Raw genomic sequence first — 26780 nt, 5'->3', positions numbered from 1 at the left:
ATCTTCTCCCTTATTAGCTATTAGGGTTTTAAGGAAAAGGTTTTATTTTATCATTTTTATGATTTAAAATTTAATTATTAAAAAACAATTTAATTTATCCACGTCATAACACCGTTAGATAGTTAACGACGGAGTAACAAAAAACTTAATATGTAAAATTCGGTGATTAAATTAAAGAAATTGAAAGTATAATAATTGAAATAGAAAAGATAATAAAATTCAATGAATTTTTTTATAATTTACTCAAATACGAAACATCACTTCACCGGTCATCGTTTTCTTCTGTTAAATATGAGTGCAAAATCGCCCACCATTTCTTTCACACGAAAAATAAAAAGTGACATACAATAAAAAAAGTGAGATAATTATTATTAGTATTTAGAAATATTTAGATGTTAGTTTAAATAAAAATTTAATAATTGTATTTAAAGTTAAATGAGATTTAAAACAAAAAGAGGATAACCACTGTCCTCCGCTAAGCAAAATAAATGCATAGAAATAAACTGAACCAAAGTAATTTTCTGATCCAAAATGTGAGAGAAAAATAAGAAAAACCAGAAAGCTCAGGAGACGGCGACGAACCCTTGCCCAGAAAAGATCCACTTGAAGACAACGGCAAAGGAAAAAAGGCTGAGGGGAGAAAACTTAAAAATTCCCCAAACTCATTGCCCCATACGAACGAAAGCTCAAGGAAGATCCAGGTAACGACGATCCCTATCAACTACTTCACGAACACCCTCCGGGAATTCTTCAACCCAGAACAGGTCAGTCTCTTCTTTTTTGATATCGATGATCACATATAGTTATATATTCTCTTTGGTAAAATATTGTTTGTCGATATACTTAAAATTATGAAGAGAAATAACTTGTCAAAAATAATTTGATTTGTCAACAACTCCTTTATTATTTCGTAAAACGTTTCATTTAATAGAGATAATTAGTTTTTATGAAGAATATTGAATTATTTTGATATTAAACATCATTCTCAAAAGAAGATATCATTTATATTTTTCTCTATATTTGAATGCGTTAATATTTTGATTCATTCTATTATTTTTATTAATGAAATTAAGTTTTCATTATTTACAAAAAAAAAACAATTGTGATAACAGCATAAAGAAAAATAGTAACAATTTAACACTAAAACGGCCGAAAGACAAAAACAACCAATCAGCTATATATCGATCAGCGAGACTTATAAAACAAACAGCATTAAATAGATAAAACATTTAGTCATATCCAATCAATACATGTATATTTATTATGAGCATTAATTATTTAGATATGTATAATAAACAATAATTACATCTTAATTTTTTATTACGTTTGGTTACATAATTTGTAAGTGTATATTTACATAAATTTAAATTATTAATTTTTTTTTTAAAAAATAACATTGTAATCTAAATATATTTTGTAAATATTTAAATATTCAATAATGAAATTACTAATAAAAATAAATTATTAGTGTTGTGAAAATGGGTTTATAAACATATATAATAATATAAAATTCTAATTTATAGCAATAATAATAAGTAAATTATAAGTTGATGTTGTAAAAAATAAAAATATAAAATATAAAACCATTGCTATTTATATATAACTTATGTAATAATTACACTAATTCTCACTTCCCTCTTTAAGAATCTAAAAATATAATTACATGTCTTAAAAAATTATAATAAACTTTAAATGTATCACAATTATAGACCTATATCTGCTTACACTTGAATCCATTTAAAACGTAAGTTTACAGTTGCATAACTAAAATGATTAAACTCAACGGGTGGAGTCAATTAATTACCTCTGCGCATTGCCAGTTTGTTTTCTGCTCGATTGACATAAACTATGCTGTGTTACAATAAATCATAATGACTATCAACACTAAATGCTTTTCTCTTTTGAACTACCACGAGGAAATAAAAAACAGTCTCGAATCTTCACTTATATATGTATACGCTTTATCTTAGTACAAATTAAACGACTTCAATAATTAAACGGATAATTGTTATTTTTAAAAATCTTAAGTTTGAGCATAACATCTATAAGGATAATTGAAAGTTCATTTTTAAATAATTAAGAATTTTTCTAATAAATAATAACTCGTAATCATCTCAGATTAATAAAAAATAAATATAAATTTGTATTTATTTCAAATAAAAAATATATATTGATTTTCAAATACTCTATATTAAGTTAAAAAAAATCATATTTTAATAGTTCAAAATATAATTAATCATATTTTTTACTAGCTTGGAAAAAGTTATTATAATTAATCATAATTTTCACTAGTTTAAAAAACTTCACATATTGAATTTCAGCATATTTCTACTATTACTTTCTATCTAATCCAAAATAAATAACATTATATTTCTACTATCATATCATATATATACTATTAATTTATTTTATTTAAAAAAAATTTGAGAAAGACGAAAGGGAAGGTATTTGTAGGTGAATACTAATTTTATATTTATAGGGTGTGGTAGTTCTTCTGGTTGGTGATTGATTGTTCTTTATTGTCTCCATTAATCTTTTTTATCTCTTTTTTTTAAGAGCAAAAACCCTAAGCTTAAAGGTTCCCTTATTATTTGCTCCAATTTCTTAGATCTTGACTCGATTGGAGTTAGCTTGTCGATCTGTTGTGTTTACTCAATGTCGAACACCGACTGATTCGCTGAGAAGTTGAAATGCTGAGGAAACTTTTTTCTTTCTTTCTTGATTGAATATTTCAATGTTAATCTGCGGAAATGTCGGCTTCGTTAGCGGCATTCGAACGGCCAAGGGGAGGAGCCTCCAACACGGTAACATATTTTTTTTTCTTTCTTTCTTTTACTCTTTTTCCTTTTATTTTTTAGTTTATTTTCTGTTTGGTTGCCGAGAAAATGGAATGTGGATAAAAAGGAAGTTGTAGGATTTTTTCTGCATTGTTTGGCATAATTGATTGTGTGGTGTTACAGATACTGAACTTTTGATTAAGGCCTTACATTACTATTTTTGGTAGAAGTTGAATTTTATTTTGAGATTCTTATATTGAACTTCAGTTCAGCCTGGTTTGAGTAATGTTTACTGTTATCATTCAATTTGAAAGAAAGAAACCGTCTAAAGAACCAATGTAGCCAAAATTTCGGAAACTTGAAATAAAATAGATCAATAACGGTGTTCTGATCTTACGAGGCGGCATTGGAAGCATTGGAAATTTTACTATGCATTTTAATTATGAAATTTCTACATGTAAATATTATAATAATTTTTAAAATGAATTTGTGCTTTTCTTGTTTCAATATATAACTTTTTCATTAGGTTAAGAATTTTGTATCCTTGCATAAAACTATATCAGCATGAATGAGCCAAATTCTTTCTCCTCCATCTCCTTAATTGGATTTGGTGGAATTCTGCAAAATCAACTTCTAATTATTTTACAAAGAGAGAGTTCTCATACTGTTGAGTATATCATTTGGTGAGTTAATAAACATTGTGTAAAAGAAAATGAAATTAAGATGGATATATACATAAAATAGGTAAAAGAAAAAAAAATGTGGAGGATTGGAAATTCTTCCAACAATTTTACACTTCATTTCAGTCCCTTTGCTACATTTTTAAAAACATAATTTTAAGAACTGCAAAGTGTAATATCTTCTTTAACCGTGTCATAGAGATCTTAGTTTCTGATGGATGTTGAATACATGAACTTATGGTCCCAGTCTAATATATTTTCCCAGCTGCTAGGTACGACATTGAATTGTTTTGCTTTCTACAATCACATTTTAATATCAGCCGGTAAATCCATGTGTTGCCACAGCTTCAAGGTATTTTATAATTCTCAAGATAAAAAACAACATTGTCCAGTAGTAATAATCATTGTATAATCAAATCAATTGGTAGTTAAGTAATTTTTTGAGAAAAACAACCTAGTCTATCATGTATACAAGCATTGTTTCAATCATTAATTGATTGATTTGCATAGCATCAACTTATAGTATAACAATAAAATTTTGGATTTTGGTTTTACTGCCAATGATGCATATGCTGTATGTGCTCCCTTGGCTTGAATTGATTAAAAGCTCGTTCTGCAAGAGTATAATTAGTTTTGTACTAGGCATTTGGTACTTGTTTTTGGCTTTTGACATGTGACAGTTTCACAGGTTTTCAAGAGCGGCCCACTTTTCATATCCTCAAAAGGTTTGTAAAGTATTTGACTACTGTTTCCTTCCTTTCCTCCCTTTAAATTATTCTCATAGTTATAACTTGCATCTAAGTTTACTGTATGCCCATCACTCCTACATCTATAACTAATGCTTATACCTATTTACTTATAATGATAAGGAAAAGCACACTGTTTATTTGAAGTAGCTTTGTAAATAAATTGCATCAGTAGTTTGTATACGCACATACCTGACCTTGTATGATTATATATCTGTAAATTTATTCACTGTCCGTGTTTGTAGGTATGTATATGTTAACCTACTTATGTTTGCTTATCTTCTTGGCAAACCATGTTCAAGTGTTTGTTCTTCTTTATTGGTGGTATCAGTATTAATTTTTCAATGTGTGTTCTTTCTTGAAGTGAAGATTCATGTTTTGCTCCATTAATTATAATCTTTAAACCTTGGAGGACATCCATCTTTCATATTAGTATATGTTGAAATCAGGATCTGGATTGAAGTCTCCTGCATTCATTTTGACCCCTAATCACCTCTCTATTGTGTGGGACGTAGTTATATGAATGTTTTTTATATACTCCTTCGATTCAGTTGTCAACATAGTTTGTCTTAAAATTATTTTAAAAATTTTGAACTTCTGCAGGGATCGGTTGGAAATATTGGAAGAAGAGGTGGTTTATTCTCACACGCACATCCTTGGTGTTCTTTAAAAGTGATCCTGTTAGTACTTACTACTGTTTCCATTATTTTAGTAATTATGTTACGACTTATATCTTTTCCGGAATTTCTTCTGTTCTACTGTTTCCAGAGACATGCTCGTATTAGGAATATGCTGTCTGATAATTAAGTTCATAGTTGCGTGATGTTTATTGGTGTTGTATCAATTCAAATTTTTTAGCTTTTTCCCTGACTTTTTATACATACGTCTGTACCTTGTCTTTTCAATGCTTTACCCTTGGAATGGTTTAGTAGTATATTTTATATCATTCAGGATTGTTGTACATAGAATAGGAAGATCGGGATATGATTGATTTTATGTAACACCGAGGAACACAGTCATCATGTGAATTTTGGGGAAACGATTGCACACCATCATGCTATGAATATTTTAGATTTTCCCACTCCCTGATGCTTTGCCATATACAGGATGTACAATCTGATCATCGTCTTCCTTTTAATGTTTTAAATGATCATTAAAAGTTTATTTTCAGGAATTAATTAAAACAAATGCTTATTGCTTTAATTTTCTTGCAGAGTGCCCTACCACAGAGAGGTGGCGAAGTTAATTTGACTTTGGGGGGTATTGACTTGAACAATTCTGGAAGGTGTGGATAGCAATTACATATTTTCTATTACGGTTTGTGACTATAGTCTTGCTTATAGTTCCTCATCTTTGCAGTGTTGTTGTTAGAGATGATAAAAAGATGTTGACTGTATTGTTTCCTGATGGCCGTGATGGGCGGGCATTCACTCTTAAGGTGCATCATGTGTGGTTGACTATTGTTTCAGGTTTTCAGCTATTATTTTGTGTACTTTTTTAGGACTTAATTGAATACTTGTTACTTGCCAAATTCAGGCAGAAACATCAGAAGATTTGTACGAATGGAAGGCAGCTCTAGAACATGCCCTCACACAAGCGCCAAGTGCTGCACTTGTCATGGGACACAATGGGATTTTCAGAAGTGACACAACCGATACAATTGAAGGGTCGTTCCATCAATGTTTGTTCCCCAGAGTTTCTTCTTTATTTATTTGATGTCATCATTCCTTGTCAACTGATTCTTCTGCAATCCCTTCGCTTATTTTTATTAGATTTTTGGATTTTTCTTAGGGAGAGACAAACGCACTGCTAAATCATTGGTTGTTGGAAGACCGATTTTGCTTGCGCTTGAAGATATTGATGGGAGCCCATCATTCCTAGAGAAAGCTTTGCGTTTTATTGAGAAGTTTGGTTAGTGGTGACTTATTTATTATTACTTATATTACTCAATCTATTCCTTCTGCAGTTGTGTTAGGTCTGATGGAAAGTGAAGTTTTTCTCAGACACGCTTTTCTAGAAAATTGAGTTCTAAATCTTTTTGATTTGGTTTTGTTAAGCACCCAAAGGTTTTATCTGTGTGATCTTATCATTGGGGAAGATGTCAGATCATCTGTATGATATTTTTCTTTTTAATATACTACTATTGGATGGCCAATGGTCTGAGAGAAGTTGTGGGGATTTGGTTGGTCCTTACACTGATACCCGTACATGCTCAAATGATCAGATTGCAATTGCTGTAAGATTGGTGTTGCTTTAAGTAATATCAAGGAGTAAAATGAAACTGGCAATAAAAATACTCTTTACACGTTTTTCTTCCTCTCTCTTGGCTACTAATTTTTTTTATTACGCGTAGCACATACACCCTTTTGATTATTTATTATAGTCAGATATGCGTTAAAGCTTCATGAGCTGGTTGACCTTGTAAAACTTATTACTAGCAGTGCAATTTTGGAAGAATAACCTGGGGGATTTATGTGATTACAAGAAGAGACCTGAAAGGGATAAAGCGAAAAAAATAGTTTATTTTTTGTTAATATTTTCTTTTCACTCATAATATTGTTTCTACTATAGGAACTAAAGTTGAAGGAATTCTACGTCAGTCTGCAGATGTGGAGGAGGTTGATCGTAGAGTTCAAGAATATGAACAGGGTATCTTTTAATGTCTAATGGATGACTATTTTTTGCATATACACATATTTGTATATCTGGATCTCTCAACTCTTTTTAAGGTTTTCTGGTGGATAAGTTGCATTCTTAACTAGCATCCTAATGCTCACATATCATCATTTCATAACGCAGGCAAGACTGAATTTGGTTCTGATGAGGATGCTCATGTTGTGGGAGACTGTGTTAAGGTAGCTCTGCCAGTACATTATATCATGTTTTATCAGATTGATGTTCATGTTCCTTATCATGTAAATTTTTTTATCCACAGCACGTTTTAAGGGAGCTACCCTCATCCCCGGTTCCTGCATCCTGCTGTACTGCATTGCTGGAGGCTTACAGTATGTTTAACTCTTTGCTTTGTTTTCTCTGTCTTTATCTTTTTTTTTTTTAATTTTTTTATTGAATTTTGATAATATATCTTTAAGATGCTAAAAGAGATCTATTTATTTCTACCCATAAGTTTTTTACACTGTACAGCTGTACTCATGTGTTTTTGCGTGCTGAGTTGATATATTGGCTTGGAAAGCCTAGAGTGAATAACATTCAGCAATCAGCATTGTAAATTACTCAGAAAGCGTATAATTTACTATGGAGTATGGAAACATAGAAAAGTATTCGAGGGAAATAAAAAAATCTTGGGTATTTTGTAACAGGTTTTCTGTTTACATGTTAGCACTCTCAATTTCATGACTAAGTGGTTCATTTTTGCAGTCACTGGACTTGAATGAACTAGCTTTTGTGCATTTGAACTTTAAGCAGTTTTTTATGGTTTTTGCTTCATTCTAGTCTTCTGCAACTAGTATATTTTTTTGGGTTGTACAAGTGCAACTTCTACACTGTATAATATATCCTCTGTAATTGTTTCACAAGCCTTATATTATATTTAAAATAGTATTTTGCATTTTAGTGGGTAATCGCTAATGTGTCTGTAATAATTAATACTGTTGCTTTATGTTTTCATTGGATAAGAAATTGATAGGAAGGAAGCTCGGATAAGTGCAATGTGCTCTGCGATATTTGAGACATTTCCTGAACCAAACCGCCGCCTGTTACAAAGGTAATGTCCCTGTCGCTTTCTACTTTACATGGTTTTCTTTTTCCTCTTGTTTGCACCTATTGTGCTTTATGGTGCTCCTGTAATTATAAAAAAACTATGCATTTTATACAATAAGTATATTTGTTTTGTTAGTTTTTATTTGATAACTTGATAATTGCATGCAGGGACGAAGCTGTGGGGTGATTGCATTTTTAGTCCCTCATAAATATTAAAAATTAATTTTAAGCCAATTAACCTTTTGATTAAGTGGGAAATTCTCTTTTTTGTCCCCTCCTAAAAATATTTCATTTAAGCGTTTAGCCATCTATTTATCTTACTTTGTTTGATGATAAAGCATGACATTTGTGGGAATGATTCAACTGATATTAAGCATTTAGGCTACAGAAAGTCGAGAGACAGCTACTTGATCCACAGGAATATCTATTCTTGGGAGCTTTGAATTGATGGAAGTGCTTTTCCCAACAATTGTTTTATGTATAAATATTCTGAAGAAGTTATTAATCTTTCTGAAGTTATAAATATATTAATTAATTTATATAACTTGATATGCACCATGATTTGTAGGATTCTGAAGATGATGCATACAATCTCATCCCATTCTCACGAGAATAGAATGACACCATCAGCTGTAGCTGCTTGCATGGCCCCCTTGCTTTTACGTCCTTTATTAGCTGGTGAATGTGAGTTAGAGGATGACTTTTATGCTAATGGTGATAATTCTGCACAGCTTCTTGCTGCTGCAAATGCTGCCAATAATGCTCAAGCCATCATTGCAACTCTTTTGGAGGAGTATGAGAACATTTTTTATGTAAGACGCACCCAGCTTCACTGTCGTTTAATGTGGCATATCAATCTAAATGCTTTCTCTATGATCTCTTATGATAAGTGTATTCTTTTTCAAAAAAAGAGCGTTATAGAATAATTCATACCCAAGTTTGTTTTCAAATAATATATCATGAAAATGAAGTTAATATATACTCTGGGTTTTTTCAGTTATATGATAACCTTTATAGCCATTTATCTCTTAGTATTAGTGAAGCATAATCTTATTTAGAATATTTTATTTGAATGAATTAAATAATAAGTTTGTACAGTTGACATGAATGTGATGGCAAAGTCCTTTCATGAATTATTATTTGAATTCAAACTTGAGTACCAGGCTGTCATTAATTATGGAAAGCTTCCAAACCTTTTTCTTCGCTTTGAATGTTTCTTATGATTCAAACTTTTCTTTCTCATAATTCTATTTTCAAATATTGTCAAGCTTTGCATTGTCAGAGCCCTATGTTTGTGATCTCCTTTCATATGGTGCTATTTGTGGTGATTATTTCTGTTATTTCAGGATGAAAATCTACAAAGATGTTCTGTTTCAGCTGATTCTCGGATTGAAAATAGTGGTAGTGAGGATTCAACTGATAATGAAAATCCAGATGTCAAAGACATTGGCTGCCATGATGCAGAAAATGAAGCCAGTCCAGACTCAGATGAAGACCCTGAACGTGTTCTCAGTGGGAAATTAAGTGAAAGCAGCGGTTATGCAGGCTGTGATCTGTATGACTGCAAGGTTCTTTTTTCCCCTTTTCTCTAAAATGAAAACATAAAGATTATACATCGATGACTGCATACTTGAATTGTCCACCAGTCAATGGCCTAACCCTATTGGCCTGAGGATATTGTTATATTATTATATTAAAAAATAAAGATATTTAATTTAAAATATGAATCACTGGGTTGCTGGGCCAGGTCTGACCTGACTCTCGTTTAGCTAACATTTTCATCATGTCAATTGGGCCCATCCCATGAACTCCTTTTCACACAAACACATGCAATAACTTCACATGAAAACTGTTATGATGTCTGTTGTGATAATCAGTGTTCAGAAACAATGTCTGGATATCTTGGATGTGGGAAGTAGTTAAAGATTTTTTTATTGTGCCATAGTACCCTTGTGTTGAACTTGAGAAGATAATGGGTTTCATACATGTTAAAACTTCATTTTCTTCCTCTTTTGTGCATACTCTGTTGCTGGGATCATTTGTTTGGATTCTTTGAGATTTTCTCTGATTATGCAACTTTAACAATCATGCCATGCAAACAAGTAGCTGGGCTTCTGATTATCCATGGAGATATGGAAGTGCATGCTATTCATAGCATTGAAGTGATGGAGTGACACATTTTTAGATGGAATTGTCATTTTATGGTAGAATCAAAGAGGATAGATTGAAAAAGAAGTATTTACATGTTATGGAAAATCAGTCAGGATTAATTAGGAGAACTTCAGCACTGATTGTTTCATAATGTGAACTATATTAAGTAATGATATGCCCCTTAAGAAGATAACAAAAGAGAGTTGATTTTAATACCGATTGGAACAGCAGTGGAGTTGCGGGTATTCTAAGAGAAGAGGAAGGTCTTATTCTAGGATCTTTTAAGGAGGCCACGGGTCCAGGTCCACCTATTATGATGGAGCTAAGGGCTATTCAGAAGGGCTTAATTTTCTTTGATTCAGTGAAAGGAGGTATTAATGGTCGTTTGTTGTTAGAATCAGACTGCAAATTGGCAGTGGATTGGGTTAAGAATGGAACTTTCTGCCCTCAGATTTTTGTCAGTCTTGTAAGGAACATAACTATTAAGCTAAAAGAAGTTGAGGGTGTTATTAGATGGGTTGCTAGGGCAGCCAATATTGAGGCTGATGGGTTGGCTAAATCTGCCATTGGCTAATTCCAGTGTATCTTAGGGGTATTTTATTTTGGGATTTTCAAATTGTTGTAAGGGGCTTATCTTCCTGTTGTAATCTTAGGTATTATCATTAATGAAGTTTAAGGCACTCTTTTCCTCCTTCCTCTGATGAAGGAACTCATTATAAGTTCCTTATTCAAGAAGGGGTTTTTAATGAGGCCTACAATTCCTATAAAAAAAAAAGTTGATTTTAATACCTTATGTATATGTATTGGAAATTGATAGAGTAAAGCAACATTTCATCCTGTATCATATGAAGAGCATGCTTTTATGTATGTGACTTACCCCATCTAGTTTTAAGGTTTCTGTTACACACTAAATATCAGTTTGATGAAAGATTGGAGATTGAATGGACTAAACCTTCTTGTGTTTGTGTTATAGATTGTTTGATGTTCCCACGTCCAATGTTATCTTAATAACACTAGCCCCCGTGACATCATTCTTGTGAGCTTTGTCACAATGTGGATGCTATATTTAATGCTTATTGGTCATTGCTTCCCGTTCAAATAGTTGGAGAACTTGAGTGATAATCCTTTAACTAATTGATACATTCATTTTCTGTGTACAGGCATTTGGGTTTGATGGTTCAGATGTTGCATCCCCTAGAAACAATAATACTCAGGCTGAGAGTTCAACCTTAGCTGTAGACCCTTTGCAGATGAGATATCCTGATCCTCAGCTGGAGGAATATGGTAAGCAAAATAAAGGAAATGAAGACCTAACTGATGAGATAGATGTCCCAAGTGTGTTACCTAGTGGTGAATCTTACCGATCAATGGGCGAGATTCTGTCTTCAATGGATCCTGGCCATCTTATATCTGCGCCTCGACTTGAACCTTCTACTGAGAAGCCAGTTGGTAAAGCTAGAGGCTCCAGTATTCCTGCGAAGAAATCAACATTTTGGGGAAGAAGCAATGTGAGTTACCATTTTATGATGTATTGCGTAAATGTGTTGATCCATCAGTTTACATGCATTAGACACAAAATCTTATTCAACAATTTCGGAATGGATTTTAGATATGGTTGGTTAACTTACATGATCTATGCCTTGATAAACTTTTCGATGATGGGGACGAGGAAAAATTATCTTTGAAGGAGTCTTAGAATAAAGTTGAAGGCTTTTTAATTCTTGCATCATTGCTTTGTGTTTCATTCCTGCTTTCTAGGATTTTCCATCGCACAAGTCGCATTTTATTTTCTTTCTTTCTCTCTTGTTTTTGATAAACCCTGCATGTAAAGCTTAGCAAACAAACTTTGTGCCTACAACTGCAAGGCTATAACTATTCCATCATTTCATAGATAAAGCTCCAAGTGATACAGACATTGCATTTATTGTTCTCAGTTTAATGTTTGTGGCTTCAGCTCATATCGAACCAGTTTGGAAGGCTTCTCCAGTTTATTTCATTTATAAATTTACTCTTATCTACTTCCTCCATTGTGTACCAACTCTTGTCAAATTCTTTTGGCCCTGAACTTACTTGGGAGGCTGCTTGTTTTCTTGCACTCCAATAGCAAATATGATTGTTGCATCAACTAGCTAAGAAATGTTAATGGAGATCCTGTCTTTTCTTAGAAATTGCATATTTACATGTCTGACTGGCTTGATAACGCGTATTCATTTCCCCCTGTATTTAGACTATATAAGGGAACAAGCATATTTCTAGAAACTGTTATTGCACTCAGTAAAGCATATGTGCATCTTAAATGTTGTTCCTTATTTTGTTGGAGGTACATGTGCTTTGGTTTCACACATGGAAACACAATGAGATGTCTTGCTTATTTTCACAGTTTTTGTTGACAGAGTAAAACTATACTCACTTGAATCTTCATTTGCTTTGTTATACAGGCCAGAAAGACACCATCAATGGAATCTGTTGATTCTTCTGGTGAAGAAGAGTAAGTTACTCGTTAGATCTTATAGCTTTCTGCTTTATTATTTGGATTTCTTTAAGCTAGTCATCTGCATTTGAAAACTATTACTCGGGCTTTGTGCTTTTGCAACTCTTAGTTAGCTCAAGCATGATTTTAGTCATTTTAAAACAGCGTGCTGTTGAGTTCTTATTTTAGAACTGTCTAAATATAACTTACATTTATATTATATTTGCAAAACCAATTTGTTGGTTTCCCCCCCTTCAGACTTGCTATACAGAGGCTTGAGATTGCTAAGAATGATCTACAACATCGTATTGCAAAAGAGGTAAGCAGTGAGCATTACATTTTAGAAATCATTACATGCTCAATCAAAACATATTTTCTCTCCACTGACAGATTGCTCACAACCTTCTATAGGCTAGAGGAAATGCTATTTTACAAGCTAGCTTGGAAAGAAGAAAGCAAGCCTTGCATGAGCGTCGCTTGGCACTTGAACAAGATGTATTTCCTCCTTACTTATTGAACACTTATTTTAACGTAGAGATTTTTACTTTTTAATGTGCTTGCCGATGTTTGTACTACATGTTCGGCAAGTAATTGAGTGTTGGGAATTTCTTATTCGTAATCATTTTGGATTAGTACTATGTGCTTTGTTAAGGCCTGTTTCTGTATATTTCTTTGTTTGCTTTAGTGAGTGTCTTTCATATGTTGCCTTATTCTGATTATTCTATTGGGCCTTAATCTTAAATTTGATACTTAAATTGCTAGATCCGTGAACTTCTTTACCTGTTGAAAGAAATGGTTTTAAAATTTTCTGGACAGTAACAACACAACAGCTCATGCAGTTGCAAATATATTTCTTCTGTTATTTCTTACATACACCCAATACAAAATGCCCTTGTGAAGTGCGGGTTTTTGGATTGATGATGGCTGCTTAGATGACTGGATGAAATTCAATCTGCAGAGGGTCATGCTAACTTGACAATTTTATGGCTTGCATTTATTGTGAAACAGTTATATAATTGAATTTGTTTTTGGCAACTGTAAAGTGATGTGCAGAATCTCTAACATAACAAAAGTGTATCTTCTTTCTTTCGAAGAAATGATTTTTCTTGGACAATATTTCTAACCTTTTGTTGAAGATTTATGGTACTGGTTGTGTTCCTACTTACCCTTAAATGATTTTGCAGGTTTCTAGATTGCAAGAGCAGTTGCAAGCTGAAAGGGATCTTAGAGCGGCCCTTGAAGTTGGATTGAGCATGTCATCTGGACAATTTTCTAGTTCCCGTGGAATAGATTCCAAGGTTGGTACTGATGTCAAGAGAACCAGTATTCTTTATAAATCTAGCATTCCTTATTCTCATAACTTGAAATGATGTGAAGACGAGGGCTGAGCTAGAGGAGATTGCTCTTGCTGAAGCTGATGTGGCTAGATTGAAGCAGAAAGTTGCAGAACTCCATCATCAGCTCAATCAGCAGCGACAGCATCATTTTGGTTCTCTATCTGATGCATGTGACCATTATCAACATGTCCAAAATCATAACTCTCAACAGTGAGTTAATGGAATCTTTCTGTTCATTTATTTCTAAAGTTTAGTTGGCAGTTGCATGGCAGATTCATGAGATCATAATGAATAATGATTGTTATCAATGAAGCAATTACTCATGTCAGTACTGGATTAAGATTTGAACGTACATTATCAGATGAAAGTTTATCTTTGTGTATTGGTGCATAAAATCATAATGTGACTTGTTTCGGCTGTTGGTTCCTTGCATTAGGAGTTATCTTTCAAGTTCCCTCTTGAGGATTCTGAAGCCCGCATATAAATTTAGCGAAGGTTCTTTTGCTATTATGGTGAATTCAATAACTTAAGAGGATAGATTTATATTATACCTTGTAACAGTCTTGAAAAATATGCTTTTCTTATAGGTGGATCTTGTTGAGTGGATTGTGAGAGGAGAGTTATCCTTTTAGTAGTTTCTGAATCGTTAAAACCAAAAGCCTTATCTAATTACTATGTTTGAAAGGGATTTGGTTACTACTATTTATAAAATAATCAATGACAAAATCCCAGCGAGGAAGAGAACTTTTTTGCCACATGGGTATGAACAGTTTTTATTACTTGAAGTGGTAGTTATCACATGTAATATGGTGATTTTGAAGCGTTTCTACCGACTGATAATTTATGTATTGTTTTATCACTATTGGTGAAGCTTTTACTATGCACTCCTTAACTACCTGAAAAATAGTAAACAATGTCTATAATATTTGTCTACTGAAGAGTCAACTTCTTTCCCTTCTACTTAAATGCGTTTATATAAATTTTGAAGGAGGTTTCTTCAGCAAGATTTTGATTCAACCCTTACCTTCTGTAATCATGAGAGGAAAAATAGAACAGAGGTATGTCTTCACTGCATTTAAAAAAAAAAATCTATGCTTCTCGGTGAATTGAAATGGAATTTCATCTTAGAGGTATATCTTCATTAGACTGACGGCTGTTTGTCCTCATTTTATGTTTTCCTCGGAAATGATCATAATTTTAGATTGTTTTCATCTTAGAGGAAAATATACTATAATTTTTCCTACAAAGGATCAAGTAATGAAAAGCTTGAGTTCAACTTGTAACTTTTAGCTCTAGCTTGACTGAGTACCACTTTCAGTCTTGAGCTTGAGCCCAAGTTAAGCTTTTCCATTTACACATTTCTTGTGCCATCTGCTCTGTTAACCAAATTTTGCTTTATTAAGGTTTCACTTGTTATCTACTAGAGCGCCTTTTGCTCTGGAGATACTTCCTTTACATATAAAATTGACTGATGCTCGTTCTAACTTCTGTATGCCATGGACTAGGGAGTTTTATTGGTAATGATAACAAAAGTAAATTGACGATGAGTGCATATCAGTTAATACCTCTAATTTTTCTGCATCAGTTCCTGTACCACGAAGCTAATGCTGTTACCTTTGAACTTTTTCCATCTCCAAAAGAAATTCTTTTTTGTTGTTCTCCCATTTCACAGATTCATGTTCAGTCCTTGTTTTATCCACTGTAACATGCTTTTTTAAAACCATCTGCAGGAGAGTTTGTTAGGGTCAGATTGGAGGAACGTGAAAGGACAGGAATTGGCAGTTGGCAACAGCAGCCGGCCACCTACTCAAAAGCAATTGATGGACTCCTCAAGCTTGAGTGACTCAAAAAGCACTGAGCTGTCTTCTAATACGTCTATGGATGAGGTCAACTCTACCTCCATCCCATCCACTTCAAGAGAAGCAGAGGTAACACCGAATAATTGCCTGTTTCTATTAGGGGACATACCTTTTTCTTGGTTCTTTCAAAATTTTGACCATTGAAAGAACTTGTATTAGAATTTATATGAACATTGACTATTCAATATGAACCTTTTTAGTTGGCAGACAGTGGTGGATCTTGGCAATACTGTTTGGAGGTCTGCTTAATTTTTTTTGGAAGTTTTGAATGTCTAAATTATTTTTACAAAAAAATTGAAGGGGTTAATTTAAAAGTTTCAAAAAAATATTGGTCTAACAAAAATTTTCAAAAATTTTGAGACTTAAAAACTTTGAGTTGGGACTTGATCAAAAACATTAAAAAAAACATAATAAGAATTTTTAAATTTTGAAGGTGTCAATTTTTTTTTTTTTTAAATTTAAAGGATTAAATTGTAGGTCCCGCCCCTGTTGACAGATCGTCCGACTTATACCTGATTGATTCTTGTATGGAATAATTAGTTGATAGTGATGCTGCTGTGATTTGCAGGTACTTGATTATCCAAGGCATCCTTCGGCAGCTTCATCATCGCTGGTAGAATTAACAAGCCGTCTTGATTTTTTCAAGGAAAGGCGTTCCCAACTAATAGAACAGCTTCACAACCTTGATCTGAATTATGGAACATCCTCGCAGGATTTTTCATACAAACAACCATCATCGCCCCCCTGGAACTAACCATTGAACGTGTTGTTGTATATCCTAAGCTGTTGCATGTAAGCTTATTTTTACTCACTTTTTCTCCCTCTTCTTTTGGAGATTGTGAAGGTTACTGGAGATGTAATCAGGATGTTTGAATTTTTGTATGGGACGTTGTAAAGAAAGTCCATAGCATATGGAGCTTAAGAGGTATGCATGTTTGTATCTGAACTAATGTCCTGTTCTCATTTTGAGAACTCTCTTATTGTATGTTGTCATCGTCTCTAGACCATACGTATGAAAAGGTTGAGGCATTGCCAACTCTTTCTATCCGAGTGTTCATTGGCAGAGCTAAAACTTTATTCGGATAACTACAAGATGAGTGCTCTTATAGTTCGACCACCCTTACTTCCGATGGCTCAGTAAGAATAATAATAATAAAAAAACTACCTATTTATAGCAAAAATTTGTCTCTCATTAATATCTTTGAAACAATAAAATAACAAAAATAAACACGATTAGCGAGAAGCGTTACTCCCAATCCCAAGTTAAACTTAAATATCAAAAGCTTAAAAACCGCAACGGAGAACCAAGTACAATCATCACAACTTGGACTTTGGGACATCATACAAGAAAAGCGTACGAGGGGGCATCACTCATCAGCCAAAAACATATGCAAATCCAACTTTTGAAATACCATTTTCTCTTGTTAAAATGGAGCTCAACAAAATTAGTATCTTCTCCGAGGGCTCCTTGAGCGATGTGTCCGTCCGGATCTGCAAATATATAGTGTATTATTGTTAGGTCCCCTAGTACAGCACAATTGGATCCAATTTGAAATTTGATGAACTCAAAATATTTCAAGGAAGAAGGCTTAAACAAACAAAACCTAGGTGCATACATGCACACCAAATCATATCATGTGCAACAATTGAGGACTTTCGTGCTTTGTAAGGAATTGTTTTGGGGTCAAATCTCATCAACCGATTGCTTGTTCCATCATTTGCATAATGGGGTTATGGGAAACCAAACCCTAATTCTAAATATGATAAGATTAGATTAAGAGATCATTTACGGATTATATTGAAACGATGAATTTGGATAAATGATGTGTTAATTCATCTAGAGTTAATAAATAATATTTATTTATCGGACATGTCACGTAAAATAAAAACGTCATTTTAATTGTGTTTTTCTAAAAACACGACTAACATGACATAGTTTGTTTAATCGGTGTTATTGAAAAAGAGAATATATCTCGAGGATAATTTGGTAAAACATATATTTTTCCTATATTATATTCATTTAATCAAATATTGTAATATTACATTTCTGTCAAACAAATAAAATAAGTTAATTCAACATTCGTAGTAATATGTTAAGTAATGTAACATTCTGGTAATCTCATTCCTAAAAGTAATCTTACATTTCATGAAAGATTTGGCTAAGGTTGATTGGCATTTAAGTCGAGTTAAGCTGGGTTGTGCTCAGGTAGGTCATCTCAAACTTCAGTCACCTTAGACTCGAGTAGTTCAAATTTGGATTGATTCAATTCCAAGGATTAACATGTTCCACAAATTTAACAAGCTCTATTGATATATTTTACCAATCAACGCAAATTCAGCAGCATACTAAGAGCGACAAACCTCATATTTTTTCTTTTGAAAGCTCCAGTACTGGGTCCATTGCTAAAGGCCCAATTGACATTGATAGTCTGTGTAAGAAGTTCTGCTCCACCCATTGTGGATATGGCATTATTTGCTTCTTCAAAAGCTTCATACTCGATCAGTGCATATCCCTATTTGGAAACACTGACATTAAATTTTACTTGAACAAACATACACTATCAGGAAAACGCTAAATGAATGCCAGAGTTTGTCAATGAATAGTCCTTTGTATCATTATCTTCAAACAATAGTCTAATGCTATGAAATAAAGTCATTGCCATGCTTCAAGCTAGGTTTAAGTACCAATATAAAATGGTTAGAAGCACAGAACTGCTTGATAGCTTACAGTATAACTGAACCCAAATTCTCTAATACATATAGAAAATGCAAAATGATATTTTTTTTATACAAAGGAGAATAGGAAAACTAAGACATTATTAACATACAGATAAATAGTCAAAATATATACAATACACACACACACATGTGCATGCAAGTATGCACATGAATACATAAAAAATAAGCAATGTGAAAGAGTTCCACCACCATTAAGAGAACTTAAAAAGTATACCACTGCAAAAAAATAATAATAAATAAAGATAACACCAATTGACCAAGTTAACTACCTTGACAAATCCAGTGCGACGGTCAAGGTTTAAATGCAAATTCTTGATCTCTCCAAATTCTCCAAATGCATTGTGCAAATCATCCTCTTGTGCTTCCTCGTGTACACCACTGACCAAAATAAGCCACCCTTCAATAGCTGCAGATTTATGAATGAGAATAAAAAATCTATATTACTATTGAGAAGAAGAGTTCACGGACATACACTGTTTTTATCTACTATGTCATACAACTTGAGTTAAATTGACATCCTGTAGGAAATAAAGGATTGCCTACAAACTTAAAAATTGCAGGATAGATCTAAGAGGGTACGGATTGGTTTTTAGAAAAGGTCGCATGCTTTCAGTAATGAAACAAAATGAACCTTAACAATCAGCCAAGAATGTTAAACACATATTCTTTTCATATATATATATATATATATATACAATCCTTTGAAGTCGAGGAAATTTCTAAAAGATGTTAAATATTTTGTACAGAATTGTGTCCTGTACATCACGCAAGTTTAAAACTGGTTTCTGTAAAGGCATAAAGGGGAAACTATTCTAAGGAATTTCCTCTAATTCCAAATGCAATTCCCTCTTTTACGTTGGAATACAGTTCAGCAAACTTAGTTGCTTAAGAATTAGCTGTTTCTTTCTAAAATTGAAAATATAAAACCTATTTTAAGTCCCAATAATCGAGTTCACTTTCCACCTCAGAAATTAAAAACAGTTATGTCTAATAACCAAGCCTAGAAATTCCCCCACTTCAGAAATTTTAACCATCCCCAATTGACAGACGAGTACATCTTACATAATGTTGGGTGCACATAAAATGTGGGCAATAAAATTCATGAATCATTATCCATTAAACTTGTTCTAGCCTCATGAATGTATTGAACATACCTTATCACTAAAGATCTCCAATAAGAAAGTTAATAAAGCGTTTTCTTCTTAATAAAGGGATTCCATAAAATACAACAAGATTAGAAAATATCCACATTCCACAGTGATGAGGTCAAGATTGTTGCATTTAGGAATTGAACATCCAAAAGTCTAGGAAATTTTAACAGCGCACAAAGCAACTAATTTAGAAGTCTAATCCCAGAATAACCAAATATATCATGAATTGAAGAGAAAAATATTTTACCACGAGAAATTAATTGTCACTGAGATTAGTTTTTTGAACTATTTTGTTTAGAATTAGAGTTAATAGCAACTGTTAGCGAATAAAGAATTTATCCAAATATTAACAATATACTAGCCAAGCTTCAACATCAAACCAAAACTTTCAAATTCCAAACTAATTTCGACTAAATTTAGTTCTGAAATATTTGAGAAACTTTCGTATAGCAAAATTTGAGTCTCTGTCGTAATTTTCTTGCTTTATAGGCCACAAAAATAATAGTAAAACCCTAAAAATAAAACAAAAGGAAAGAAAACAAGTAAAGGGGAAAGAAAAAAATAGTGTTTAGTGTAGGCACAAACATCTCTGGGGACCGGCCCCCCCGTTAGTTCCGAGAGACTCGAAGTCGCGGGAGGCGAGACGGGAGTTGCGGTCAGCGTCATCGCGGAAGCCACGGCCCTTGGTCTTCTTAGGGCCAGAAAGAGACGTGGAAGCGGCGCCAGTGATGGCGGACTTGATCTTAGGCAAGGGAGCTTGAGGGGAGGCGGCGTCGGCATCTCTTCCATGAGGTCGTCGTCCTCCGGTTCAAAATCCAGGGCCTCAACGTCACCGCTCGCCATCAGGTGATCTCCACGTGCGTATCTTTTAGAAAATGTACAAAAAATTAGTAGGCGTGTCTGATTCAAAATTCGTGGGTTAGTCAAGGGTCGATTGAGGTTTTTATATTTAGGATTTATAACGGAGAAGTTTAAGTTTTTATGATTATCTGTAATTAAATAAATTTTACTTTTTATTGACTTTGGATCGAAGCCAAATATCCAATTTTAAAGCTTCTTTCCCCCGTCAAAATATAAATAAATTATACTTTTAATAATTCGACTATCATTTTTATTCTGTTTTTTCACTCGCCTATTTTTTTAAATTATATATAATATTAAATTTTAATTTATTTTTATCCTTTATCGTTAAATATTTTACGGTGATGTCGATATATTATCATAAAAGTAATATCATATCATTATTGAAATTTTTTTAAAAAAAATGTTCTGTTAACAGTCCTGTTAATTTTTTAGGATGATCAAAATAAAATTAAAACGTAATGTTAGGTATAATCTTGAAACAAAAAATAATTAGATGATTAAAACGGAATAAAAATATTTGGAGTACTAAATATATAGTTTACCCTTAAAATATTATAGATACCAATATTTTATTAGAATATAAGTAAATATGACTATCAAAAATGAACTTTGATAATAGATGTAGAGGCACGTAATTTCTAATGATTGTCTGTGTCGTCCTTAGACAGCAAGATTTAGAAAAACAACATATTTATTTGTCTACTTAACTGTCGGTTTCTTTATTCAAATTTAAATAATCTATCAGGAATCAACCAAACATCAAAAAAATAAAAATGTTGGCAGAATAAGAGCTTCATCTTCAACTTTGGTCTGCCCCTAATAAGGTTAGAATAAAGTCCTTGTAGTCCCCAGAACAGTCTCTTCCAACCGCTTCATCAACCGACACATTGTTTCTCTTCAGATAAAGTTCCTTTATCGTCGTCAAGTCCTTCTCCGCGCGGGTGATGATCACTCGACTTAGAGTATCTTTATCTGTGGCCGCCGTGTTGATGGATGCTCGTAACATCTAAATTCAGAAATAAACATATGATTTTATATCAGAAGAACAAACTTTTAAAAATTTAAGAACAGCTATCTTCGTCCGCCCCCATCCATCCTACCTGCATCACATAATAGGCATTAAACATCTGCCCCTTAATTACAGTTAAATTCGCTGCCTTACCTTCGCAAAGCACTTTTGAGGGTCTCGAATGCAACGGATCACAGTGCGCAGTGTGGGAAAATAGTCACCGCCGGGGAAAGCCTTTAAAAGATGGGAAAATGGAACCAAGCTGATCAATGCGTAATACAGCTTACAGAAGGCTTTGCAAATGTTGATTAGGGTGTTGTACCTTTGTGATGGAACGACCATAGATGTCTTTGTAGACGTTGAATGTTGCATTGAGTTGTGCTCGACTCCTGCTACTCACGATTCGAATCACTTCCTCTTGGTTGAATCCCGTTCCATGGATTTCATGATTCAGAATGGTGGCCTCAGAATGTGCCAGCGTCTCATCAAACTCATCCCCATCATATCTGTATGCACTTATTATTCCCACCAAAAGCTGCAATATGACAACACAAGAACATAGTATCCCTTGCTCTATTACGATAATATGAGGTCTAATATCGCTGTTAAAACGTACTTTTCGAAGATCACCGGCGGTGCAAGAAGCGAGATCTTCTTCAAGGGAGCGCTTGTAGCGAAATTTATAAGCACGTTTCACTGCCAGGAGATCTTCAGGGGATCTGATACATCCAATTTCAATAAGTACTCTATAATCAACAACACTCTTCTGCAAAGCTTCATTGGCTAAAACAGCATCTTGGTCTGCAGGATCCAAAGTCCATAGGCTTATAGCTCTCTGTATCCAGAAAAAATGCCATTAAGAACGCATCGATTCGTAAAAATTAGTTTTCTGAAACCAAACATGAACCTCGAAGTCTCCGGAGAGCTCGCATTTGAGCTGCTGGAGGAGATCTTGATGATAAATCTCTTGAAAAGCTAGTCTAACAAGCCTCCTCTGAAATAAATTCCGATGTCCCAGTATCGAAATTATGGCCTTCTCATCCGTTCCCCATCCTGAAAATTGAAGATATCCCACACATCAAATGGAGACGTAGATTAACGTGTCCTACAAATGAAAAGTTAACGATGAATAGGGAACCTTGACAAGCATTCTTGATATTTTCTGCATCTTCAACAGGAGAGAATTGCTTCGGTGAAATGATTGTAGTCATTCTCTGGTCGTATTTGCCTGCTGTAAGTAACTTCATTGCTTCCCCTTCATTTTATAGTGAGCCAGCAAGTTCATTAACTGATTACTGTTTCAGGAATTAAATATGGTAAAACCTAGGCTAGGATTCGCGTTTATGGACTTTCCCCGTCTCCTTTACTACTTCCGTTACTAATATTTATTGCAACACAACAGCAATAAAAATGGATTTTTTCAATAATATTCTAAAACAATATATAAAACTATAAAATATTTTTAATCATAAATAGTTATATAAATCATAATAATTAAAAAAGACATAAAATAAAAGTATGATTATTCTTGTTACAATTTTAATCACTTGTATTTTTTTAGTATATCTATTGATATTTAATTTTTTAATTGATTAATCCGGATCAAATACTATAGAGTCTCATTACTACGAATCTATAAAATCAACTGGTTTGTTATATTTTTTAAATTTTCTTTCAATATTAGGCACCAGAGCTTAAACAACTTTTATGATTCAAATTATAGTGTTATATACGAAATAAGTTGAGTTAGAAGGGTTATTTCATAATAAATTGATCAATAAATTAAAGATTGGTAATTATACTAAAAAGTTCTAACTAATTAAAACTATAACAAAAATAGTCATACTAAGTTTAGTTAGAAGGGTTATTTCATAATAAATTGATCAATAAATTAAATATTGGTAATTATACTAAAAAGTTCTAACTAATTAAAACTATAACAAAAATAATCATACTTATGTTTACAATATTTAAATTCTCATACATGATTTTAATAATTAAAAATAATTTTATATACTTTTCTATACCATATTATTACTATTTTTATTTTTATTTTTATTTTTAAATTTTTTCTAGAAAATTTTCAAATGATTTTTTTAATTATTTTTAAGTTAAAATAATTTTTATTTTTTGAAAAACTAAATAACAATAAAAACCAACTTGGGTCATATTAATATGTTTAATGATGAATAATAAACTTTCACATTAGTGTCGCAAATCTTTTTTATAATTAATACTTTTAAAATTTTAAATTAAAATTAATAAGAATATTATTTTCACAAATATTTATAAAATTATTACTTAATTAATTAGATATGAATTTATTATATAAATCTATTTTTTATAAAAAAAATCTAATAAAATTTTAGAAAAATACAATACGGAGTCGTTTCTAGAAAGTTACAAGGTATTTTGTTTGGGTTAAGTTATTTACATTTTAACCCATCTATTCGTAGTTGAGTTTAATATTATCCAAGTCCAACGTAGTCTTGATATTCGCTTAAAAAAACGCAGAAAAATGGAAAGCCAAAACCAGGGTTCAAATCACAACGACGCCACCATTAGCGGCGTTTCAGACCAACCAATCCCTTCCGATTCCTCAACGAATCCACCCCCGGACCCAGACTCTGAATCCAACGATGATCCCAGCACCAATGCTTTAGCCAAAGCGTTATCCTCCATGCTTACTTCTCTCATCAAAGACTTCGATTCTAAAGCCCACGACACTCTCGCCAGTCAAGACCTCCTTAGTTCCTCAGTTGATCGCCTTACCCGAGGTTAATTTCCCCCCTTTTGTTCCTTTTTTGTTTTTCTGGATTAAATTGAATATTGATACAAGATAATATTGTTTTCTAATAGCAGAGCTTGATCAATTACTGGAAGATGCTCCGTTACCATTCGTAATGCAGCATGCTGTCAAGTTTTATAATGTCAGAAAGAGAGTTTCCTCATTGAATTTGCTTTTGAAATCCATTCAGCGGCGTATCGATAATATAGACCGAATGGTATCCATGGGATTGCAACATGGTAAATAACCTTTTCACTGCTCTCTTCTTCGGTTTATTCAAACTCACTGACGCTCTACAATAGTTTGATCAGTTCCATTTTTTGAAAATTTTGAGGAATGTTGATTATTAACGGTTTAGCAAGCCTAGCATGTTTATGGTCATTGCTCTGGAATTCACTCTAACTTTTCTCCTGAATGTGTTAAGCAACAGATTAAATTTGTGTTGTGTGTCTAATATGCCAACGGATGGCTTTATATAAAGAAACCTTGTGTTACCGGACTTAGAAGTGATTGTCAAATAGGGATATGTATCGAACACAGGCACACTCAATTTTTTTTTCTTCTAAATTTTTCTATATATCAATCATAGGCTCATACCTATGCTCAAACATGGGCCCAACAAAGGTGTTATATATTGGCACTTCAGAAAAAAAAATGAAGAATCTGGGTAAAAGTAAAATAGCTTAGAAATCACTCAAAGGAGATGGGTTTTGTGATTATTATTTTTAATACTATTTGGCGATATCACCGTTATTGGTTGTTTACTAGTTAAGACTACAGGTAGCTTGGGTAAGTTGTTACTTGTTTGAGTAGCATTGCCTAGTTGAAGGATATATGTCTATTTTAGAAATACTTTACGACTTGTCACATGTTTTATTTTTCTTCTTTCCGCTGCTCTATTGTGCACATGAGTTATAGCTGACAAATTGAGATGCAACCACAGAGAAGACTGCCACAGAAGGTTCCTGAAAACATCAACATTGGCTGTGTATTATTGGTATGTTCTAATCCCTTTTATGGTTGAAACATTTTAAATGAAAAGGATATATGCTCAGTTGAAGCAAGTGGATGTTCTAATTACTAGTATGCTTTTGTTTTATTTCTTCCATATCAAGTTCAATTTATAGCTTCTAAATTGGCAGCCATTTTACCTCGGTACTAAAAGGACTTTAAAATGATATCTGGAAGACCTTACTGTTAACTATTTCAATCAATAACAAGAGAACTTTGAACCAAGATATCTGGTATTTTCTATTCTTCAATTTTGGATGTTCTTCTGAAGTAAAATGAATGAAATTATGAGTAAGCGATTTTTTATTGTATTGCTAAATCTCTTTCAACCTCCAATTGGCAAATGAAGACTACGTGAACTACAAGTGAGGAGATAATTCGAGACCGTAATAATGAAAAATAACAATGTCAGTGTTGAGGAAAATGTTTGGTTGATTTACGTGTCATTGAGTTTTCAAACTTCAACTAACTTATTCTTATGTAGACAGTGACATATTGGTTCAGCTATACCATCTTCATCAGTTTTCGGAACGAGTAATCTACAGTAGGATGGCATTTTGGGGTGTAAGGGTCTCACTTACCAGATTCTTTGCAATTAAATTAAAATTTTAAGAATATGCCATTTAACATTTATGTAATATATCTTTAAATGCTTTGACCAATAAGCCAGAGTTTTACTGAAGTGTTTTCTAGTATACTAGCTAAAACAAATTGAGACATATATCTAAAAGAGAAACAAAAATGTAAATTCTAGGAAAATTTTCTAAGATAAGTGTCCCGGTAGGTCTCAGGATGTTAATAATTCTATTGTAAATATATTCCGAACACATGGTCGATGTGGTTATACGCTGGGTAAATTATTGTTGCTCTTAGTACCTAATTAAACTTTACCTGCTGGTCTAGATATGTTGGCAACTTTTAGGAGTTTCTCTTTTTTTCTCACTAAATGATAGGGCTCTCCGTTTTCAACTCTTTGTTCATTATGGTTGATGTTCCTTGTTCACTTTGCTAAGGGAAGGTTAGGTAGGGGTGCATTTTCAAAACATTGATGAAATGTTTTGAAGGCTTCTTTGAGATTTGAGAAGCCCTATACTTTTTTCGAAACAGAAAATTTGTGAACCCTGTCATCACACCTTGAAAGTATGCAATGGCTAACAAGAGAAACTAAATTTTTTCAGGTTTTCTTTCCCGAAGGCTGAGATTTCTGGCGTTTCTTGGATTCCCTGAGACGCGCATTTTCTTTTCTTGAATGTGGAAGCATATTGTGCTATTTTAGCAGCAAGTGAGAAGGCCGGGATTTGGTGGATGGAGGATCAAACAGCTGACAACATAGTAGATTCGTAATATTACCTTATGTTAGTCTGTATTATTTGGCGACAGTTTCATGTGCTTGTCTAGACGAGTTATGATTTTTTTTTGTGAAGTTTGCCATAGAGCTGAATTCATCTTCTGAAAATCCTAGTTGCTTTTCCGGTTTA

The 26780-nt window shown here is 33.1% G+C and overlaps 3 protein-coding genes and 1 pseudogene across 5 annotated transcripts; 2 read left to right on the top strand and 2 right to left on the bottom strand.

The window, feature by feature from the left end:
* Nucleotides 1–2587: 2587 nt before the first annotated feature.
* Nucleotides 2588–25097, top strand: LOC120157025 (rho GTPase-activating protein 7-like). Of its 2 annotated transcripts, XM_039168287.1 has the most exons (23): nucleotides 2588–2804; nucleotides 4146–4182; nucleotides 4807–4883; nucleotides 5418–5488; nucleotides 5563–5641; nucleotides 5740–5884; nucleotides 5995–6114; nucleotides 6775–6852; nucleotides 7003–7058; nucleotides 7139–7208; nucleotides 7840–7927; nucleotides 8492–8735; nucleotides 9270–9491; nucleotides 11235–11582; nucleotides 12513–12562; nucleotides 12803–12863; nucleotides 12956–13039; nucleotides 13729–13842; nucleotides 13922–14091; nucleotides 14870–14939; nucleotides 15612–15809; nucleotides 16309–16503; nucleotides 25076–25097. In XM_039168287.1, the coding sequence occupies exons 1-22, from the start codon at nucleotides 2751–2753 to the stop codon at nucleotides 16492–16494; spliced, it is 2622 nt and encodes an 873-aa protein (XP_039024218.1). In that variant the 5' UTR covers nucleotides 2588–2750; the 3' UTR covers nucleotides 16495–16503; nucleotides 25076–25097. The 2 variants fall into 2 exon arrangements, with proteins under 2 accessions (XP_039024218.1, XP_039024219.1); XM_039168288.1 differs by lacking the exons at nucleotides 14870–14939; nucleotides 16309–16503; nucleotides 25076–25097 and having other exon boundaries at nucleotides 2589–2804; nucleotides 15612–15768.
* On the bottom strand, nucleotides 16974–20557 carry LOC120157027 (annotated as a pseudogene).
* LOC120157026 (annexin D8-like) lies at nucleotides 21294–22741 on the bottom strand. The gene is made up of 6 exons (XM_039168289.1): nucleotides 22642–22741; nucleotides 22411–22556; nucleotides 22120–22338; nucleotides 21826–22038; nucleotides 21657–21737; nucleotides 21294–21500 (listed from the first exon to the last, which is right to left on the bottom strand). The coding sequence occupies exons 1-6, from the start codon at nucleotides 22712–22714 to the stop codon at nucleotides 21294–21296; spliced, it is 939 nt and encodes a 312-aa protein (XP_039024220.1). The 5' UTR covers nucleotides 22715–22741.
* On the top strand, nucleotides 23988–26678 carry LOC120157028. 2 transcript variants are annotated; one of them, XM_039168291.1, is made up of 4 exons: nucleotides 23988–24280; nucleotides 24366–24530; nucleotides 25235–25288; nucleotides 26481–26678. In XM_039168291.1, the coding sequence occupies exons 1-3, from the start codon at nucleotides 24022–24024 to the stop codon at nucleotides 25258–25260; spliced, it is 450 nt and encodes a 149-aa protein (XP_039024222.1). In that variant the 5' UTR covers nucleotides 23988–24021; the 3' UTR covers nucleotides 25261–25288; nucleotides 26481–26678. The 2 variants fall into 2 exon arrangements, with proteins under 2 accessions (XP_039024222.1, XP_039024221.1); XM_039168290.1 differs by lacking the exon at nucleotides 26481–26678 and having other exon boundaries at nucleotides 25235–25575.
* The last annotated feature ends 102 nt before the right edge of the window (nucleotides 26679–26780 follow it).

Source organism: Hibiscus syriacus, unplaced genomic scaffold, assembly GCF_006381635.1.
Source record: "Hibiscus syriacus cultivar Baekdansim isolate YM2019G1 unplaced genomic scaffold, ASM638163v2 tig00111238_pilon, whole genome shotgun sequence".
In the NCBI taxonomy this organism is placed as follows: domain Eukaryota; kingdom Viridiplantae; phylum Streptophyta; class Magnoliopsida; order Malvales; family Malvaceae; genus Hibiscus; species Hibiscus syriacus.
This window is presented reverse-complemented; position numbering and strand designations above follow the sequence as displayed.